This window comes from Camponotus floridanus, unplaced genomic scaffold (assembly GCF_003227725.1).
Source record: "Camponotus floridanus strain SB8 unplaced genomic scaffold, Cflo_v7.5 scaffold5, whole genome shotgun sequence".
Classification (NCBI taxonomy): Eukaryota; Metazoa; Arthropoda; class Insecta; order Hymenoptera; family Formicidae; genus Camponotus; species Camponotus floridanus.
Window position 1 is genome coordinate 1,832,932 of NW_020229658.1, and position 19,899 is coordinate 1,852,830.

Genomic DNA, 19,899 nt, shown 5'->3' on the forward strand with positions numbered 1-19,899 from the left:
TTCGCGAAAAAAAGTAAACGAAATAAATTATATGCAAGAACTAATATCGTTATTTTTACGTGAATAAATTAATGCTTACAGATGACAATCGCAAAAAAGGATACGTGGTATTTAGTTTGTCACTAGATTTCCGAAATTAGTTTTCCCAATTTGAAAATTGTAATAAATTTCAGAGGAAAGTATTTACAAGAAACTAATTTATCATTGGCGATATAAAAATAAAATATTAATATTAATATAAAAATAATCAATATAAAAATAAAATATTAATATTAATATTGAAAGAAAAATATTAATATTAAAATAAAATGATTAAAGACGTAAAATAATCATTATATATCATAATTATTATATCATAAATATTAAATCGCTACAATTTTCGTCACATGACAAAAATTAATCAAAGATTAAAATTTGAATAAAAATTGTCTTAATACTATAAAATTTTAAAGTATGTTTTGCATACTTTAAAATTTATTATATAATTTCTATTTAATTATATCTTCAATTATGTTTAAATAATAATAATGAATTATTTTCACATATAAAAAACTTAAATAAAGTTATATGTGTATCACTTTTATAATATTTGATATATACTTTTTTACCATTTTTTATGCTTATGTCTATGTATTCTAATATAAATCTATAAATACATAATAATGAAAAGGTAGTAAACACGGATAAATTAAAGACGTTTTTATTGATTTCTCCAAACAATATGATTCGAGTTAGTGCGACATAGCACTATAGGCGACGCTGATAGGTCGGCTTGGTTGATCAGTCTATTACGACGAAGCGGAGCCGAGTATCTGTGTGTGTATGTGTAGATGTGTATGTTTACATGTATGTATTATATCGTTGCATTATCACAATACGTTATTAACGTCAATTGACGATGAGTGAAATAAATACATAAAGAAGAAGCAGGAGGGTGAGAGAATCCAAAAACGATCGACGGCCGACATGGGGACGAAAAAGAGAACAAAGAAAGAAAGAAAAAGATATCGATAAAGAATCAATTTAAATCACGTTCATTGAACTCTCTCCATTTCGGCTGTTTTCGAGTCTCTCCCTCTGCCTTCGTCAGAGATCAGATCAGGCGGAAAGCACGATTTCTGAAACGATCACTAGACTAGCGATCGGGAAAAACGACATCGGAGCCGGGGAAATAATTAGTTAAGTAACAATGAAAATATAAATATGTGTCGACGATCCAGCGAGTCTATTTTGTACAAATATTTTACACAATTATCTCTAGGGATCTGAATTGTGAGTTTCGTTCATTTTTTTTTGAACTATGTAAATTGTAATTTTCTCTCACGAGAAAAGAAAAAGCAGTAATATCGAAATTCAAACTTTAGAAAACCGCAGGATCTGTCGACGAACTATCTCACTATCAAGCGTTTCACAATCCTATTAACTTTTTCTCATTTTTCCATCTTTTTTTTTAAATCTCTTCATTTCCCATTTTTCAATATTTGCAGTAGTTATTTTCTCCAATGTTTGTCACTCTTCGTCATATTCTTTAGACATTCGGTAAATAAAAATCGCAAATATTTATAACAATGGCATATAAAAAAAATTCTTTCATCTTTCATACAACATTGTAACTTTTAAAACAGCAGATAACGAAAATATCTTTCAAAGCATATTCAACAATGGCATTGTTTTCCAAAAAACAAATTATATATCGTTCTCGCTCACTCTTTCTCTCTCTCTCTCTCTCTCTCTCTATCTATCTATCTATCTATCTATCTATCAACCTACCTATTTATCTATTTCTATGTCTATCAACTTCATTTGTTTGTCAATTTTTATGCAACGTGTCTTAACAAATTTCTTAGCATTAGACCGATAAGTAAATTAGGTCACTTTCGTCGCCAGAAAACGAATTCGTAACAAGTTAAATCAGCAAATATCATGTCAATCAAATCGAGAGGACACTTTAATTTTCTCAAATTAAGGTCGCTATTTCTCGCGAAGAGATCGTGATAATAACGCCTTATATAATCTTTTCTTTTTCGCGCAACAAATTTTTGTTCACAATAGCTGCACTGTTTGTCAAATCGAGAATATGGATGCATTATAGGAATATTTTTTACAGTATTACAATGCGCAAAAGTGCGTTACAAGTCTTATTGTCGAGTTATCAAAGTTACCAAAGTGAAGCCGTAACTTTCATAAGACGAACGAAGGAAATTTGTGCAGAAACGCTTGTAGCAAAAGCGACAACTTGTAAACGAGTTGAAGTGTACTACGAAAACTTATGCGATTGTAAATTCCCTTCCTTTAATCCTTTCATTTAAATCTAGTAAGCGATTCGGGCGCGTCTTCGTTAATACTTTTAATACAAAAGACCGATTCTATGCAGAAGGAAAAGTTTTTGCGGATTGACTTTTAAAACAGGCTCCTGTCACTCGATTTATATTTGGTTTTACCGTGTTTCACTCTTTCCGCCGGACACTGCATTCGATGCATTCATATAGCGCATTCATGCAGAGGCATTGTATATAATATAACCGAAAATATACGTCGATACAGCATCAACAAAAATCGCGTGCAATCGGATAAAATACGAACAGATATTTGCGAGCGGCAAACCTTTTTTCTCGGACGCGACCAATAGTAAGAATTCCCGAAGAAAAATATCGACGACGATGTTATTAAAGCATAATCATTCTCTCTTTCTTTCTCTCCCTTATCGATGCGTCGCGCGCATACTCTGCCTTAACAAGGGGAACCAAGGAAAATATTTATCTGCCACCACTTGGCGATAAAACTTGCCGCAACGTGCGACTCGCCGGCAAGAGAGAAATATTGCTAATATCATTCTTCGCACTCTCGTTCGGGACACACGCTCGCCACGTCCAACTTGGCACAAAGCGCACACCCGTTACAGCCTAAACGGACGTCGTTGTAGTCGTCATTGGAGAATTTTTACGGCCTACCCTCGTATTCCCGACGCTGCGAGTGTGTACTGAATACTAACAAGATTTCATCGGTTTCCTCCTAGTTTAATCCGCGCGCGCTTCTTTTTGGAGAAACGGCAGCTATAAATATTCATGAGTGATTCCACCGCGTGTATACTTTGGAAAACTAGAACATCAAACTTCCGATTCCTATATATATTATGTGTGTGTATGTATATATATATATAGTTATCTCAGTCATCGCATTTTATAAAGAGATGATGCAATAATTTTATTTTATTCTCTGTATTTTTCTCACGTTTTATTCATTATAATATATTTATCCTTTCTCTTTGCTCCATTTCTCCAAAAGGAGACACATATCGTGCAAAACAACATTCATTCGATTAGATTCCCGGTCGTGTCTCGTCGTCGTTTTTCCATCGCGTATTCCGAAATCGTGACAACAAAAGGCGAACCGTCTTCACGCGATTTCTTCTATACACATATAGACAACGGAGATAATAATCTAAGTGGATCGTCTTAGATTCTAAACTTACGGTCTAACGATAGGTGGTTGATTGGTTGTACGTGTGTGTGTGTGTGTGTCTGTGCCCGTATGTGTATGGTAAAGATGATAACGTGTTATAATGCTGTGGTGGCTCGCGTAGTAATGCGTGTTTTGTTTGTCTCTGGTTGACATGTATATTGTGGGGGAACGCGGAAGGGGAGCGGGGAGATAAGGTGGTATAGTCTTCGTATATCGCATACAAAATGACGCAGGGTTCGTCGCACGCGGTCGGTCTCCTCGACCGACGTTCTCTCGATCATCGAGCGCAGATTTACAGAAGAACGAGTCGACCTATCACGACATAGATCGCGACACGGACCTTGCACGTGTACGTGTGTGTGACCGCCCGACTCGCTTCTACGTTTACTCGCTTCTACGATCTGTGTAAATCTGCGCGATGGCCTTTCGTTTTAATATAGATATAGCGTATCTCGAGTTTATATAGATTGATCCTGCCGTGGTAATTCCTGCCGCACCTTCCACCCTCGCACGATCTCGAGAGCTTCGACCTGTCCCGATCGTTGCGATAAGCGCGGAGATTGCGATCGATTATATTTTTCGAAAAATTAACGGAAGTCACCTAAGTCTGATAATAAATTGATAGAGAAACGAGTTTTCTAGTCATTTTTCAGGATCCTTATCGACACTGGAAAAAATAATCTCGATTCCTTTAGATATAAATAGATATGAAAGTATTATACATAATCGCATTATTTAAAGATAAAAAGAGAATTCGAAATAACTGCGCAAGTTTCATCGCGAAAGAGAAGAATACAAAAGTATGCTAATTACAATTTAATTCCACGCTCAAAGCGAACGTTATAGACTTCAGTTATCGAGTGGCGAGAGACAGATATCCGGTAACGGAACGTGCGACAATATCTCTCCCATCCAGTTTCAAGTCGCGGCGAAACGACAACGACGATAGTCCCGCTTCTAAAGTATTGATATTGGACAAATCAATAACGAGTTTATCCGATCCGTCTGCCGTTATTTAAGAGAGGCAACGGTAAACGGCGCGCAAGAAGAGGAAGGTGGGACGCGTAACAATGTTACGAACTCGCGGCGAGGCAGCCCGCCCGGTTATCAAGTCAACGAGCTGAACCGTTGTGCCGAGTTATCCGATAAAACACGGTGATAGCGCGCGCGATTAAACGGAATTACTAATACGAAGGCGGTAGCTCCTTTCACGCGAGGCAAGCCCCTCGGGAAGGGAAGAAGGAGAAAGAGAAAGAAGAAGAAGAAGAAAAAGAAGAAGAAGATCCTCTCCGACAGTTCGACCTACTATCGGCCGCGAGAGAGGAGAGAGAGGGGTGGAAGGCGCAGACGTCGATTACGATCGGCTAGCGGCCGGACCGGACCGTTCATCGTTCCTCCGATTAATTGCTACGTTACGTTTTAAACGGTCACGTCGCCGCTACTCGTCTTGAACGGTGGCGGCGAGAAAAAGCCGGTACACTTCGCCGCTCTTGCGGGGCGAGACGATGCGCGGGCCCGAGTGCATCTCGCGATTAACCCTCGCGATTAACCCCCTCGCGGCTGGCACGGTGCTTTCCCCGGGCGCTTCTTCTAGACGTCGTCCTCTAGACTTCGCGACGCGAGGCTGCCGTTCTCTCGAGCTATTCTGATATGACTGACGTAATTGAATAAAGTTTCACGCGTCGAGAGATGCGTAAAACTATAAATCAAATTTGGTCGAGACGATTTAACTTCTCGCGACGCAGATGATTAAAGAAAGTGTCGCGCGTTCGTGTAGAATACATACAAATCGTCGCTTTTTTGTAATTAACGAACATCAAGAAAAATAGTCGCTGCTTAATTACGCGCAAAGCGGCGACGATTTAGTATTCTACATACTTCTAATTAAGTAGCCAAGACACGATGAAAAATAAGAATCGAACGTCGGAGGGCGAAAAGGAAATGGAATAAATTTACGATAGATGAGATAAAATCATCGAATGGGAAATCGATCGGAAAACAGATGTAGCGGAGGAATAAAAGACATGAGCGATGGCCCCGCGTCTACCGAAGAGCACGGTTGAAAGCATTTCAATATTCTGATTGATAATACATAAAATATCAGAAATGTTTATGCATTTTTTATTTCTATTCTTACGTTGTCATCGTTTCCTGGCCTCTTTTAACGCACGATTTCTCGTCGTAAGTCGTAGTACAACTGTCGTTGTTCGAAAATACGAGTTACGAAAATAAAGAGAAAGTGGCTACTCCACGCATAGAATCGATACGTAATTAAACCGCGATTAAGCCAACCGGCATTACCTAAGCATTTTTTATAGCTACATATTTATAAGTCGATAGAATTTATTACTCGGTGCTCTTTAATCGAGCGACGCAAATTGGATCGATTACACGATCCATACAGTCGTGCGATGGAACGATTTTGTAAAATATACAGCGTAATTATTTTCCGGACAACGGACAGAGTTTCTTCCCACGATAAACTAACTCAATTAATAATTCCCACCTCCGGATCTCCGAGCGAAAACTTGCATAAGCGGGACATAAAAAGCACTTGCGTAAACATATGTATACGAGCGACTGTTGCTTATACAACCGAGACGATCGTTGTACTACGACCCACTACAAGAAAAATTCATTACGTTTAAGACGCATGATAGATGCAGTCGTTACACGCGCGAATACGCATTCTTTCCATCTCCCTCGGACTAACACGCTCGCGACAAGGCTACGTTCGACGCACCGTCTCTCGTTGCGTCTGAGAGTCAATTCACTTCGCTACGCGAAACGTCATCGAGAAGAAGCGTCGAAGCGATGATCCATCCGGTATCGCGTCGCGTGCAAAGTTACTACGAACACCGTTAACGATGAAAAGCCGCCCTTCGTCGTCGTCGTAGTCGTCGTTATCGCCTTCTTCGTCGTAGTTGTTGTTGTCTCGTCGAGGTTTCGCGGCTTCGCGCTTCATAAAACGATACGGTGTCGGGACACTTGGCCCAAGACCCTCGACCGCACATAAAAGCGACGTCGCGAGACTCGGGCGAGTTGTGTTTACGCGCGACGGATGGGCGAAGTAAATGTCGTCGTATTTTTTTTTCCACCCGCTTCGGGAGATGCCAAACACTTTTCGTCGTCAACATCCACGCACTCTATTTTTTGCTCCGTGTTTTTATCGATGTTATTATTATTATTGTTGTTGTCGTCGTCGCTTCGCTCTCACTTCGCACTCCACCGAGCGAGTTTACGAGACCGCGAACGCACGTGGACACTTCGAGAGAAGTAATAATAAGTCGACGAAACGGCCCATCACTCCTCCGCCTGTAGCAACGTGCGGAAGTCCTGCTGCAGCTTCGACTCGTGGTAACTCCATATGTCGCTAAAGTCGCCGTCGCCGTTGTGCTCGTCGTCCTCGGCTTCGTCGACGAGACTCGACGACTTGTCCTCCTCGACGAGACGTTCGGCGGGCGACGGCGACGAGTAGAACTTGATCTCCAGGTCGCGGTGGCCGTTGGGCGAGGTGATGATCTCGGTGGAGACCTCGAGACCCTTCGGGGACGCGGCAGGTCCGCCAACAGTGTTCGGACTCGCACCGTTGGCTCCCGTCGACGAGCTCGTCGGCGCGCCGCCGATGCTGTCCCCGCGCCAGAGGGTCCGTTTGTGTTTCCCGCTCTCGGACTGGCCTCCGCGATCGCCGATGACGCCGACGTCCCTCGTCGGCGCGACAATCTCCTCGCCGTAGCTGAAGTAACTCGTCGGATCGCTCCAGCTGCGTCTCAAAACCACGCCGCCGGGCCCCACAACGGACTCTCTACCGTCGTCCTGTGATCGGGAGTGCTCGTCGAACAGTCTATCGAGCGCGCGTTCCTGTAGATTCGAACACGGCGGCGTGAGAAACAGCGGCATCTGACCGAAATGCCCGCCGTGACGATAATCGACCCCCGGGGACGATGACGACGAGGGCGGTGGAACCGACAGCGACGGCGCCGTCAAGAACGGCGAGTAACCGTTCCGGTCGACGTCCCAGATCAGACCGGCCGGATCGCAGTATCGGCACTGACACGGGCCCAGACCGTCCTCCCTCGCGGCGGCCTCGCAGGACTCGCCCGCGTACTCGTGAACGTAACGTCGCGGCAGACCGCTGTTACAGTTTCCGTTACCGTTGGCGTGATGATGATGCCGGTAGCCCTTGGGCGGCGCCGCTGCGGCACGCATCGGCGCCGCGACCACGTTACGGTTGTCGTCTAGCACTTTCACTTGCACGTGGTGCCGATGATGCGCGTACCGTTGCTGCCTGACGTCCGCCATCTCCATCTGCATCGACGGCGCTCTACAGCCGCCGTAGACAGTCTCCCGATGGCCGACCGGTGGCCTCCGGTAATTCCTGAGATGCGGCGCGACCGCCTCGTAAATCCTCGGTTCGTAGCAGGTTGGCGCGTACTTGACGACGACGCTCTGTTCCCCGGATACTCCGTTACCGCAACCCGAGGACTGTTGACGCTGCGTTATTACCGGCTCCTCCGATTTCGCCGCGTCGATGCCGTTCGCGACGACGTTATTCGGCGGCTTGCGATCCTTCTTTCGACGTTTGCGAGGCTTGATTATGCGCGGTAGGCTGTTCTCCGAGTTGTTCGACCCAGAACTCTCGTCGCTCGCGATACTGAGAGAATCGATGTTCGCAATACTCGAGGAACCGGCGTTCTCCTTTCCCGCAGCGGAGGGACAGTCGGGATTCGGCATCTTTGAATTCGCGGAAATCGTTCCAGATTTCTTCATGGAGGTCTCCGGTGGCCTTTGAGCGACGATTCGCGACGCCGGACACCTCGTCGAGCCGTTCACGTTACTCGTCGTGGACGAGTTCGCGTTATTATGAACGTAACTGCCAACGGCATTGCCGCAGAGAGTGTTAACGGTGCCATTGGAATTGCCACCGTTGTTGCCATGTACCTTGCCGCGATTGTAGAATCGCCCGGCTAAGATCAAAGGCGCGCCCTGCGTGTGAATCGCCAGCCTGGACAGAGGACTCTTATGCAAATGACCGCCTGGCGGTACCTGCTGTTGATCGGCACAGCAGGTTGTCTGTTGCTGCTGCTGCTGCTGCTGTTGGCCCAGCGACGGCGATAATCGCTGATTACATCTGCGCGGGCTCGACGTCATCGATATCAATGGCGCGCCCGTCCAGCCGCCAGGACCGCCGTACTGCACTTGACACTGCTGTTGATCGGCCAGTCCGGAGTAACCCTGCGCTCCATTATTGTAACAGCCGCGGGCCTTGGCGCCGCGTACCGTCGCTGGTTGTTCCTGCTTCCGGCAGACGGTCGCGGGCTTTCCGTGCAGTCCAGCGCGCACGTTGGACGAGATGAGACAGCTGCCGATGTAACGCTCCACCTCCAGGGCGCCCTGGGAGGCCGGGCTCATCTTACAATGCCCGCGGACCACCAACGCCACCGGTGCTGTCAACCGCACGGTATATCTCTGACGATAGATTCGACTCGACACTGCCCACTCGACAATTCCAATTCTACGTTGCTCTACTTGTCACGACACATTATTCCGACGATCTTGATGTGGCCGCGGCTGAACGGATGAAAGCCGCTCCTCGATCTAGCCCATCTTTAACGACCCTCGTTAACGCCGAGAACAATCGAATCTTCGGCTCGCCGAGACGAGCGCGGCGTCTCACGGGGCGAAAGTAGACCGGGAAAAAGACCGAAGGAGAGCGAGAGCGTGATCTTTCGCCGTGAACGCGACCGTACGAGACCGTGGCCGGAACGACACTGAAGCTGGCGCTGTCCGGAGCGACCGTACACCGTTCTCGGTGCTCTGCGACGCGAAGGTCTCCCTACCCCTGGTCGTCGCTACCACCACCGCGAGCACATCAACCCCCGCTACAACGACGGAACTTGGTCCCCCTCCCCATTATCCGATCTCCCACTCCTTACCACCTTTCGATACGACGCCGAGCACATCGAGTATATATCGCGCGGCGCGGCATCGTATCCTTCCGGCGGACGACGACGACGACGACGACGCTGTCACAATTCGGCGAGAGATCGTACGGAGAAAGTTGGAGAAGCGCGGGAGGCAGGACGAGAGACGTGTCGGAGAGTATCGTCGCCTACTCGCCGCGACACTGACAGAGACGAATTTACCTGCCTGCCTGCCTGTCTGCCTGCCTGCTTATCCGGGTTTCTTTGACTTAGCATAAATTTCATAAACAAATCCCGAACCTGTTTTCCCCATTTTCCTTCTTTGCCCCTTGCTTACTGCAGCGTAAAATATGAGCCAGTCTAAGGTAGATTGCACAAAGGGAAAGAGAAATTTTATAACTTTCTAATTTTATCTTCGATCGAATAAAGTTTTTTTATAAAATTGAGGAAAATTAACAAATCTGAAAAAACGATATGTAATGATAAAATTGTAAATTATAATTGGTAAATAGTTGGTTTTCTTTTTTAAGTGTTGCATTTTTGCAAATTACACACATTGAGTAGAAAATTTAAATGTAGAAAAGAAGGAGAAAAAAATCTAATCTTGTAGGAATATCAAAGGAGCGCGATTTTTATATAATTGAGTGTATTTTAATTCAAAGAAAATTCTGGGCAGTTACATAAATTCTCCGCTATCAATGCTATTTTCATACGTATATGACATGGAATTTGCATTGGATAATGTTGATAAAATATCGCACATTCCATCGATATCACCTTACTTACACCATGAATCATGAGCGAAAAATAGAGTAACTCTATTCGGTCGTATCGATGATTCATCGAACGATAAGTCGCTCGTTTAAAATGCACTCCGCTTAAAATACCTGCGGTAATAACTCTTCGCATGCAAAACGTCACCTATCGGAAAGCGCTTTTTATTACACGCTCGTTTACGTTACGTTTTAATATAATATTGTTCAAATTAAAATAATGACATGCCGTAACTTTAATTCTGCAGACAAATGATTCAATTCGTAGCATTAAATAATTAATAGAATACTATCTTATATTTTTAAGCAAAGGAATTTAAATAAAGCAATTTTCAAACAAATCGATTTATTTAAGACGAATTATTTTAAAAATGATTTATACAAGTCGAATATTTACAAGCGCACATTCTAAGATGAAATAAATAAGAAACACATATGTTTGTGTTTTAAGACTTTTGGAATCTAACATATGTCAGCTCCAAAATAATCAGTTCTCGAAAATCTCGTAACTTAACTTCAAAGTCACTCGCGATCCGCGAAACGAGACCGGCTATATATTCTCGCTGTCGGAGCAACTAACCGGGCCGATTATTGTCACACACACATGCACACTCACGCACACAGCCGCAAGGCGAATCGAGAGAGCGGAGAGAGTGCAGAGGAGAAGCAACATTGGCGAAGCGGGAAAGAGAGGTAGAGAAGAGACCGATATCTTACATCAGGAGCACCCTCGCATCTGGGTCGCCGGCGCGAAAAGTAGGTCGCAAGTCATCAATCGCCCGCGGCACGCCATTCGGTCGAATCTCTTCCCGTTCGCTCTCTCATCCAAACCGTCTGCCGATGGTGCAGCCGAGAGACACGGTCCCTTTTTAAAATTCCCATCTCGTTATTAGACGCATCGAGAAAAGTTTTGGCACCGCGTTTCCTCTGCGCGTTATTACGCGTTGTTTTTAAAAGAAGCACCTTCCTTATTAGCGCACGCATCGGGCGGAAGTTCGATACCGCTCGTCTGTTATTACACACTCGTCGAGCAAGAAGTTCGGGAGAAACCGTCTCTCTATTATTATATAGATATATCAGCAACGAGCGTGTTTGAAGCGGTTTCTCTATTATTACGCGCCAGTCAAAGAAAAATTTGTAAGCGCCTCTTTCTTTCTCTCGAAACAAATAGCGCGCTCATTACGCAGAAGGCTTGAAAAAAGTTCGCTTGCGCTCTATTATTACATATACATTTTTCCTTCGATGAGATAAAAACGAGGTATAAGGTACTGCGCGAAAAATTTCGAAAATTCCGCTCCCTGAATGAAGATATTTTTCCATTAATTGCAAGGATTAAATCTTCTCTCTGTGAAAATTTTATGTTAAAAATATCGATGGTACAAACGATATTTTTATAGATGAAGGCATTGAGGAGATTTCAAGATCAACTTCATTTTTTTAAATGGAACTCCCTATTTTTTAATAATATTCTTAAGGCTATTCTCTTATAGCTTATCTCGAAAGCTTTCCAAAACATTATAATAAAGTATTTCTTCATTGAATACTTTTCGAGTTATGAGGCTTGAAATAATTTCTTCTTAATTTTAAATAAACCATAAAATATCTAGTAAAATATTCATTTTTCGATTATCTTACCTTAATACCTTTTATATACAAAATAATGAGAGCAATCAATTGGTGTAAAGAAAAAACATAGTTGTTTTAAAAAAATATATATAATTTGTAATTAACAATTCCATATTTTTTCTTAAAAACAACTATGTTTTCTTTACACCAATTGATTCCTCTAATTATTTCGTACATAAAAGTATTAAGGTAAGATAATCGAAAAATGAATATTTGACTAGATATTTTAAGGTTTATGTAAAAATTAAGAAATTATTTCAAGCCTCATAACTCGAAAAGTACTCAATGAAGAAATACTTTATTATAGTGTTTTGGAAAGCTCTCGAGATAAACTATAAGAATCCGTAATAAAAAATGGGGGTTTCATTTAAACAAATTAAGTTGATCTTGAAATCTCCTTGCCTTCATCTATAAAAATATCGTTTGTACCATATGATGTCCCCCTCTGTATCAAACATCTTTCGGTGTAAAAATTTTTTCATAGCTCTTCAACTTTAGCTAATATTCACATCGGTCACTTTATATGAATCATCTTGTATATGCATATTAATCTTGTATACATACATGTATATTATGTATATTAACGCTTTTTATTATAAATATTACGAAGAAAAATATATTAAATTTCCTGGCACTTTTTATTAAAATAGAAAATAATGTCTGTGTAACATCGCTTCAATTATTTCCTGACTTATAAGAGGGTATATAGAAGAAAAATGATGATTTTTATTGCGTTACTTGGATATAAAGTGCACCTGTCTAAATGAAGCGAAGCCCGAGACAGAGTTTTCCCACCGATTACAGTCGCGATGTAAGATAGATCGTGTTTCTTGATCAGAGATGGGAGTCTCGCGACGCGATGGCGATGCCAGTTATCGCGTGTCCCGATCGGGGATGCGCCATTAGCGATTGTTACAAACTGATTTTGATGTCCCGTCGCGCGATCGACCACTCGATAAAGTGACCGTCTACGATTAGCGTCGCCGTAAATTGGCATTATTGTGAAACACGTCGAACCATTAAACCGCAACGCGACGTTGTTACCGCGTCGACCGATTCGAACGACTGTCATAATTTTTGCCCCTTTTCTAACTCTACTGGCTGAAAATTATCTCGGCTATAGAAGTAGATATACAACGTGATAAATCTCCGGTTCCAGGAAAAAAACATAAATGAAAAGCAACAATTTGCAGATTGACTGCATACTATTATGTTCCTGATAACTAGTTTTACAACATTGTGAAAAAGAACATAAATCAAGAGTGCAGGAAAATATTTTAAGAATATTTACAGATATACATATTTAAATACGCTTTTCGATTCCCAGCAGTTACTTAAATTTTTCTCAAATACCAGAAAAAAATTAAAATATGGATATGAATAAATGAACATTTTTTGTCAATTTAAATTTTTACCAAAATAAAAATACAATGTTAAACATTTTTACGTTTTACGGGGAAAAATAAACGCGACGATTTGATTAAATTAGAAGAGAATTAACAGAAAGTGAACAGCGCGACTCTCCATCATAGATATTCGGGATAAGGGAGAGATGCGGAGGATTTGTCTCTTTTTTATCAAAGGTAAACGAACTGCTATATCGGGAAATAATGAAAAATAGACGAAGCGCGACGTGAAAGTCCGCTATAAGCGTACTCCAGAAAATCTCGACCGATAAGTACGCTTGAATGAGCGATTCTTGAGTGAAAGCGACTACAACAATGATTTACACGCGCGATGAAAAAGATAAAGATAAGTAGCAAACTGAAATAGCACGTATAAGAAACTTGTTCCAACGAAAAAGAGAGACATGACCAGTTATGGTAAGTAAGACTACAATACAGATAAGGTAATATAATCTATCACACGAGATGTCAATTTTATAAAACAGTAATCAAATGGAACAGTAAAGACAGAATGTAATAGTAAAAAAATGCAATTATTTCAAATATGAAAACTTCATTTACGGATGCCAATATTCGCTGAAAATAATTTTATAACTTTACGAAGCGTTTTCAACATAAATCAATCCAAAGGTAAAATGTTTAAAAAATTATTTAAAAAAAGATACCTTCTAATTTTCTGCCAAGCGTTAAATTTGGCTTGAAATATTCTGTCACGCGCGCACGTATAACAAGAAAATTCAGTTCTAAATAAATGGAGGCAAGGATTTTGCAAGACCGTAAAAATGGAAATAACGATGTGTACGAGCGTGGACAATGAGTGGAACGTTTAGCAAAGTTTTACGACGGAATGTTCTTCGTCGTGGAATCTCGTAATAACGTCGCGCGTGAACGTACATCCTAAAAATGTGGCCGCTACTGAAGATAAACATTGAACGGTTTCGACATGGCGAGGAATTTGTCGACGCGAGACGAGATAATGACGAGAAAAATTCGCAACTTGGCTAAAGGCGAGAGAAAAACGCTTAGCAGAGCCATACATAAAGCTATATACGTGACTCATGTACACGCCACGAAAGAGGCTGCTTTGATATCGCGGAATTTATTTTAATCACGTGGCAGTATTTTAGAGAGCAATAATTTTTTTCAATACAATTGCGATTTCCTCGTTGAAAAATGCATAATAACAAAATGCGACGTCTATTATTTCAAGTATGAAAACCTCATTTACGGATGCCAATATTCGATGAAAATAACTTTGTCAGTTCAAAGCGTTTCCAATATAAACCAATCCAATTTCAATTTACTTTCGAGCGCATCAACCATCATGCAATAACGTATTGCAATTATAAATTTCTGTAAAGAACAATTCAAAAACATTTTTTGTCAAATCAGGACAGCTCGTCAAATAATATTGCGAATTGTGGAAATATCAGATTTTATAAATAAACATTTATGATATATTAATGCAAATTTGCTTCCATAAACTTTCAAACATCCACCAAGGAAATAAAGACAAAGAAATTTATTTACACTAATTATAAATGTATGACATACACCGTGACACACAATTTTTTCACTTCCGAATGGGTTAAATGTAATGTAACATGTCGATCCTATATGGTTTGGTCAATCGTGATTGGAAATTTCCGATCGACATGGTCCGCCGATCGTACCGATGCGGATACAACGCGTTCGCGACCAATGGGAAACGGCCAATGAGAACCCGACCGATGCTTTACCTACACGGTAATCTCTTAGTGTAATCCGAATTAGGTCCTGCACTACGTGTACAATGTCCCTTACGATAACAGAGCATAAATCACGGGCATCGATAATGAGAAATCCACTGTGCACGCATTATGGCTGCGGCATGCACGCGGGGATCCCTGTAATGGGAATACTAACATCCCGTGCCCATTACGTGTGCCCAAGACCGTGCTGGTCGTTTTTCTGGATCATTACACCAAGCTTCGGACGCTTGGAAAATTGAAGATTAGCGTGTATGTGAAAAATGAGTAGTAACGATAATAACCAACAGGAAGTAGATTATATTATTTGTAATCACAGATAGTTGCCGATTATTGATGATAATAATCGTTACGTTGTAATAGAACACAATTTAATTGAATATGATAAACTTGTTTGATATTCTCTCTTTCGCTTTCTCTCTCTCTTTTTCTCTCGTTTAAAATTACAAATCTTAGATCTCTAAATGTTGGAGTGCGTGTAAGTAATGGTACAAAACTAAATTTAACTACAGCAGAGAAATAACTATATTTATGATTAACGGCTGTGAATAATAACGTGGAATCCGTAATTTGTAGGGTCGATTTTAGATACAACTTCATCCTAGATTTACATGTACTTGGAATATGTACTCTTTGAAGTCGTAGGTAAAATAAACTTTGCAAATTATGGGTTTATCTCAAGCAATGAAATCTTCGATCTCCACACGTGACTACTCGGATGTTAAAATTACACGCGACACACTTGACGTACCGTCGAAAGCTTCAACGAAAAGGAACGTACAGGCACGTACAAAAATAAACATTCTCGGCTGTGGGTGAAACACGCGACATCGTTGGTAGCAACCGTCCTAGAGTCAAGTTACAACATAGTACAAGAGCAATAAAAAAAAAACAAAGAAAAAAACAGCCTCGTTTCGCATCCTCGACGAAAACAACGCGATGTACGTTTCGTGCTTTTTCTAGAATCTATCTCCTTCGAGTTTGCCTAAAAGATTCATTCTTTTCCTTGCTGCTTATTTCTTTACCTCTCCGGTTCCTTTTCTCTCCACATTTTGTCAATCTAACGACCCTTGCCGATTATTACACCTCACCGCAGTTATAACTTTTCCTGGAAGACATCCATTATCATGATTGTTCGCAAATTTATGGTCGACGTGGCGCAGCTATCTGTGAATTTTCTCAAGGAGAGGAAACGAAGAGAAACGTGGGTAGCCTTGAAGGGATTTCAGTTTCCATCGTCCCGGAAAACTCCTCTTGATCGATTCGCGATTTTATATATAAACAAATTACACATGTTCGTAAGATATATGTATTCTATTTTATAATAAATTAAATCACAAATTCATGCGGATGTACTGCAAAAAAATTCTTTATAATTCATTTCTTTTATACCAATAGAATAAAAGAATTTTTAATAGAAAAACAATAAATTAATTTAATATAACAGAGAGTCATAAAAATATTGTAAAATTTGATTGATTTAATAACGCAAACACAAATTCATATCAATTATTTATATCAAGGGCTTTTTCGAACATTTGACAATGTGTCTGGATAAATCTCGTTCGGCCAAAAAATGACGCTCGCGTAAAATTTTTCATCGAACAAATGCGTAAATCAAAGGGATCAGCAATGATGGTAGCCGATCGGTTGACGAAGATTACAAACAATTTTCGAAATGACACGCATACGATAAATTATTTGTTCGTAAAATTTGGTCGTTCGTAGTGTGCTCGTCAGCTGGAGAGAATTCGTCGATCAAACACGCGCGCATAAATTGAATAAGAGCGACTGCCGAACACCCGTCTAATAAATATTTCCGATCGGCCGACGTTTTGGCATATTTAATTGGACAGTGGATAATGCACAGCCTGCACTTTGTCCGTTTATCGGTGTCATCTATTTCCTGGAAAATATTGCAAGAGATCGCACTTGTCGCGAATAACGATGCGCTGCAAATAAACGCGGTTGCCCGGACAATTTCTTTGATATGATAAGATGTTGGATACGCGTAAAAAATTCAGAACAAAATTTTCTCAAAATGTTTTGCTTTAAATAATATATTTGCCGTAAAAAAGTTAATAAATTACGATAATCAATAAATCATTTAAAATTTCGATGTATGTTATAGAGAGAGATTGCATATGAGATATATAAATGCAAATATATATAAACAATTATATATATGTATGTTTTAAAAGAAAAAGAAAGAAAGAGAGGAAGAGGGGAGATGCATGCGCGTGTGCGATGTAAAATTACTCAACATGTAAAGGGAATTTCAAATACGACTTGTGCGACATTCACGAGCGTTATTTCATTATTCCATTACTCTCCCTCTCCCTCTCTCTCTATCTCTCTCTCTCTCTCGTCAATCGATCGAGCGCGGTCTTCCGCATATATAGGGTAACTCCTCCCCGTCTGCTCAATTAAATATTTATAAAGCGAGATAACGGGGCTGTCTGTGTGGCTGGACGCAAAATCGATAAACGGCAATCTGTTCCGCGCGTTCTACTTTCGTCATGGGGACGCAGAAATCCTCTCCGCCCGAGAATCCTTCCATTATCCCGAGGATCCTGGAGGGTCACGGAAGGAATATCTTTCGCTGCTACGGAGTATTGCCCGACTGATTGGCGAAGATCCTCATCCAAGTTCACGCCCAAACACTAACGAACATGCGCTAATCGCAGCGAAATGTGCACAAGCGAAACTGTGAATAACGCTTTCGCAACGGATAAGTAGCATAAGTTCCGCAAACTTCGTTTCGAAAATGTAGACGATTTTTTTATTTCGAATCAACGAGGAAGACAACATCTGTCTTCCATAATTAGAAAAGGATCCTGAATCGTAACGTCTGAAATTGAAATTTAATGCTGCGATAACTGGCGTGTAATACACGAAAGCTAATTAACTTTGTTATCAATACATAATTATCAGTACCAGCGTTAATTATCAATAAATTAATGTGCCAGTAAATCACAAAAATGAAAGAAGGTAATAATAAAAGATTAATAATATAATAAATTTTTAAAATCATACGTAACATTATTAAAAAATATATTGTTATAAATTTCTATATAAAAAAATATCTTTAAAAAAAATGAGCCCCATAATTAAAACACATAAATATAAAATCACATAAATATAAAATCAATCCAAGCATATACCCATAAAAGTATATCAATGTTATATTTCTAACGTGTAATGTATCGTAAAAAAATAATAAAGAAGCAAAATATACATCTCATATCAAATTGACGATACGATAAAAGATTAACTTCTAACATGAATGATAAAGAACTTTAGAGAGATTTATTCGATTTTTACATGGTCCTATTTTGTTACATCAATAATGGAACATGATAGAATCGAGGCATCGCGATTGCGGCGGTCAATCAATACTGGCCGATTATGGCGAACGGAGATGTGATTTCCCGACGGTCTTTGCTGACACGTGTCTCTCCGATAGAAGACGGAACGAACGAGTTAGTTTCGGACACCGGCGGCACAAGCGGCACTCCGAAGATCGGGATTTTCACGCGTTCGCAATATCTTACCGCCCGAGACAGCTGCAATAATCCTCCTTGACATTTACGACACCCCCGAGAACGCGAGATGCAGCAAGAAATGATAGATCTAACTTTCTCGCGGGATTAAACGGCAGGTCCCTAACGAAATACGTTTTATTGCTCTAGATAGAAATAGCAGTCCCGATTGGAAAATAAACATATTGTTTTCATAACAGTGAAAGCTCTCAAGCTCTCTTTCTCTCTCTCTCTCTCTCTCTCTCTGAAGCGAAGAGTGTGTGCGTTTTGAAAAATTAGAAAAAAATTTTCATGTAATCAAAATATAATAATTGATAGAAAAAAGAATTATTAATCGCATATTTTTAAAATTAGATTTATGCGAATTATATTTTCTCTACCGTATTTCTGAATCGAATATTTATTTAACCTTTTCCATATTGCGTTTTAAACGAACTATAAATTTTCTATCGGCATTTTTTTATAATTTAAAATCAGATTATGTTTAAAATCCTGATATTTAATATTAGTTTAAGAAATTATAACATATATTTTGCACAATAGTTACATATAAACAATATGTACAATATGTATACAATCTTCACAGCTTTAGCGTCTATAATATTCTGTTACTTAATCGCGATATTGCTATTAATATCCTTCAATCATTTCTGTTTCAGATGAATCACGATCCCTGCTTTAATCACGGCGGTGGCGTATGATTGATTTCTGTAATATTGGTGTTAGTATATGCATAGCATATACATGTCACCGATATTTAATAATCGTTTCAGTATCGGTCAAAGTATCGCATCATCTCCCAAAAATACAGAACACACAAGTAAATGATTAAATTTATTTCTCCTATCTGTTTTGCCTATATTCATAGAATTATTAAAACAGCGATAATAAAATATAATATAATAGATAATACAAGAATTATTAAAGTAACGGTAATAAAATATTTTTAAATTTAATATCTATCAATATTTTTGTTCATCCACACATATGTTTGTTATTTCTGCCAAAGCAACGATTTTCCTGTTTTCATAAGTAATGCACTTGACCGTGAATACTTTTGACCGATACTATATATATGTTATCTCAAAATTATTAATCGCGGCTCCGGCGTGTCGAAAACGGATCGCTTTACCCGCAAGTAGCGTAGATAAACGGAGGTAATACCACTAATTGCGCGTATGAATCTTTCTAGCGTGTATATTCGCGGATTGAAACGCGATTCTCTCGCGGTTCGAGTTTGTCGGGTGAGTCTGCAAATTCGATATATATGTACGTACACATGCAGGTATATATCTATGAAACTTATATACAAGAGCACCTGCCGATACCGTTAGTCTACGATGCGCAGTGACGCGAATTTGCATATGCCGCGAGATTACGTATGCTTCCCTCCCAATTAGCGTTGAACGTTAAATTCA

The 19,899-nt window shown here is 40.4% G+C and overlaps 2 protein-coding genes across 2 annotated transcripts in view; both read right to left on the reverse strand.

Moving 5' to 3' along the window:
* Positions 1-19,899, reverse strand: part of LOC105258010 (CCR4-NOT transcription complex subunit 6-like) — a 492,810-nt gene that overhangs the window by 415,956 nt on the left and 56,955 nt on the right. The window lies entirely within an intron of this gene.
* Positions 685-9,293, reverse strand: LOC112639169. Its single transcript, XM_025412341.1, has one exon. It carries the CDS (start codon positions 8,872-8,874, stop codon positions 6,766-6,768), a length of 2,109 nt encoding a protein of 702 aa, XP_025268126.1. The 5' UTR covers positions 8,875-9,293; the 3' UTR covers positions 685-6,765.

What these genes read in the sequence shown, in the direction of transcription:
- LOC112639169 (XM_025412341.1), bottom strand. Translation starts at nt 8,874, where the DNA reads ATGAGCCCGGCCTCCCAGGGCGCCCTGGAGGTGGAGCGTTACATCGGC.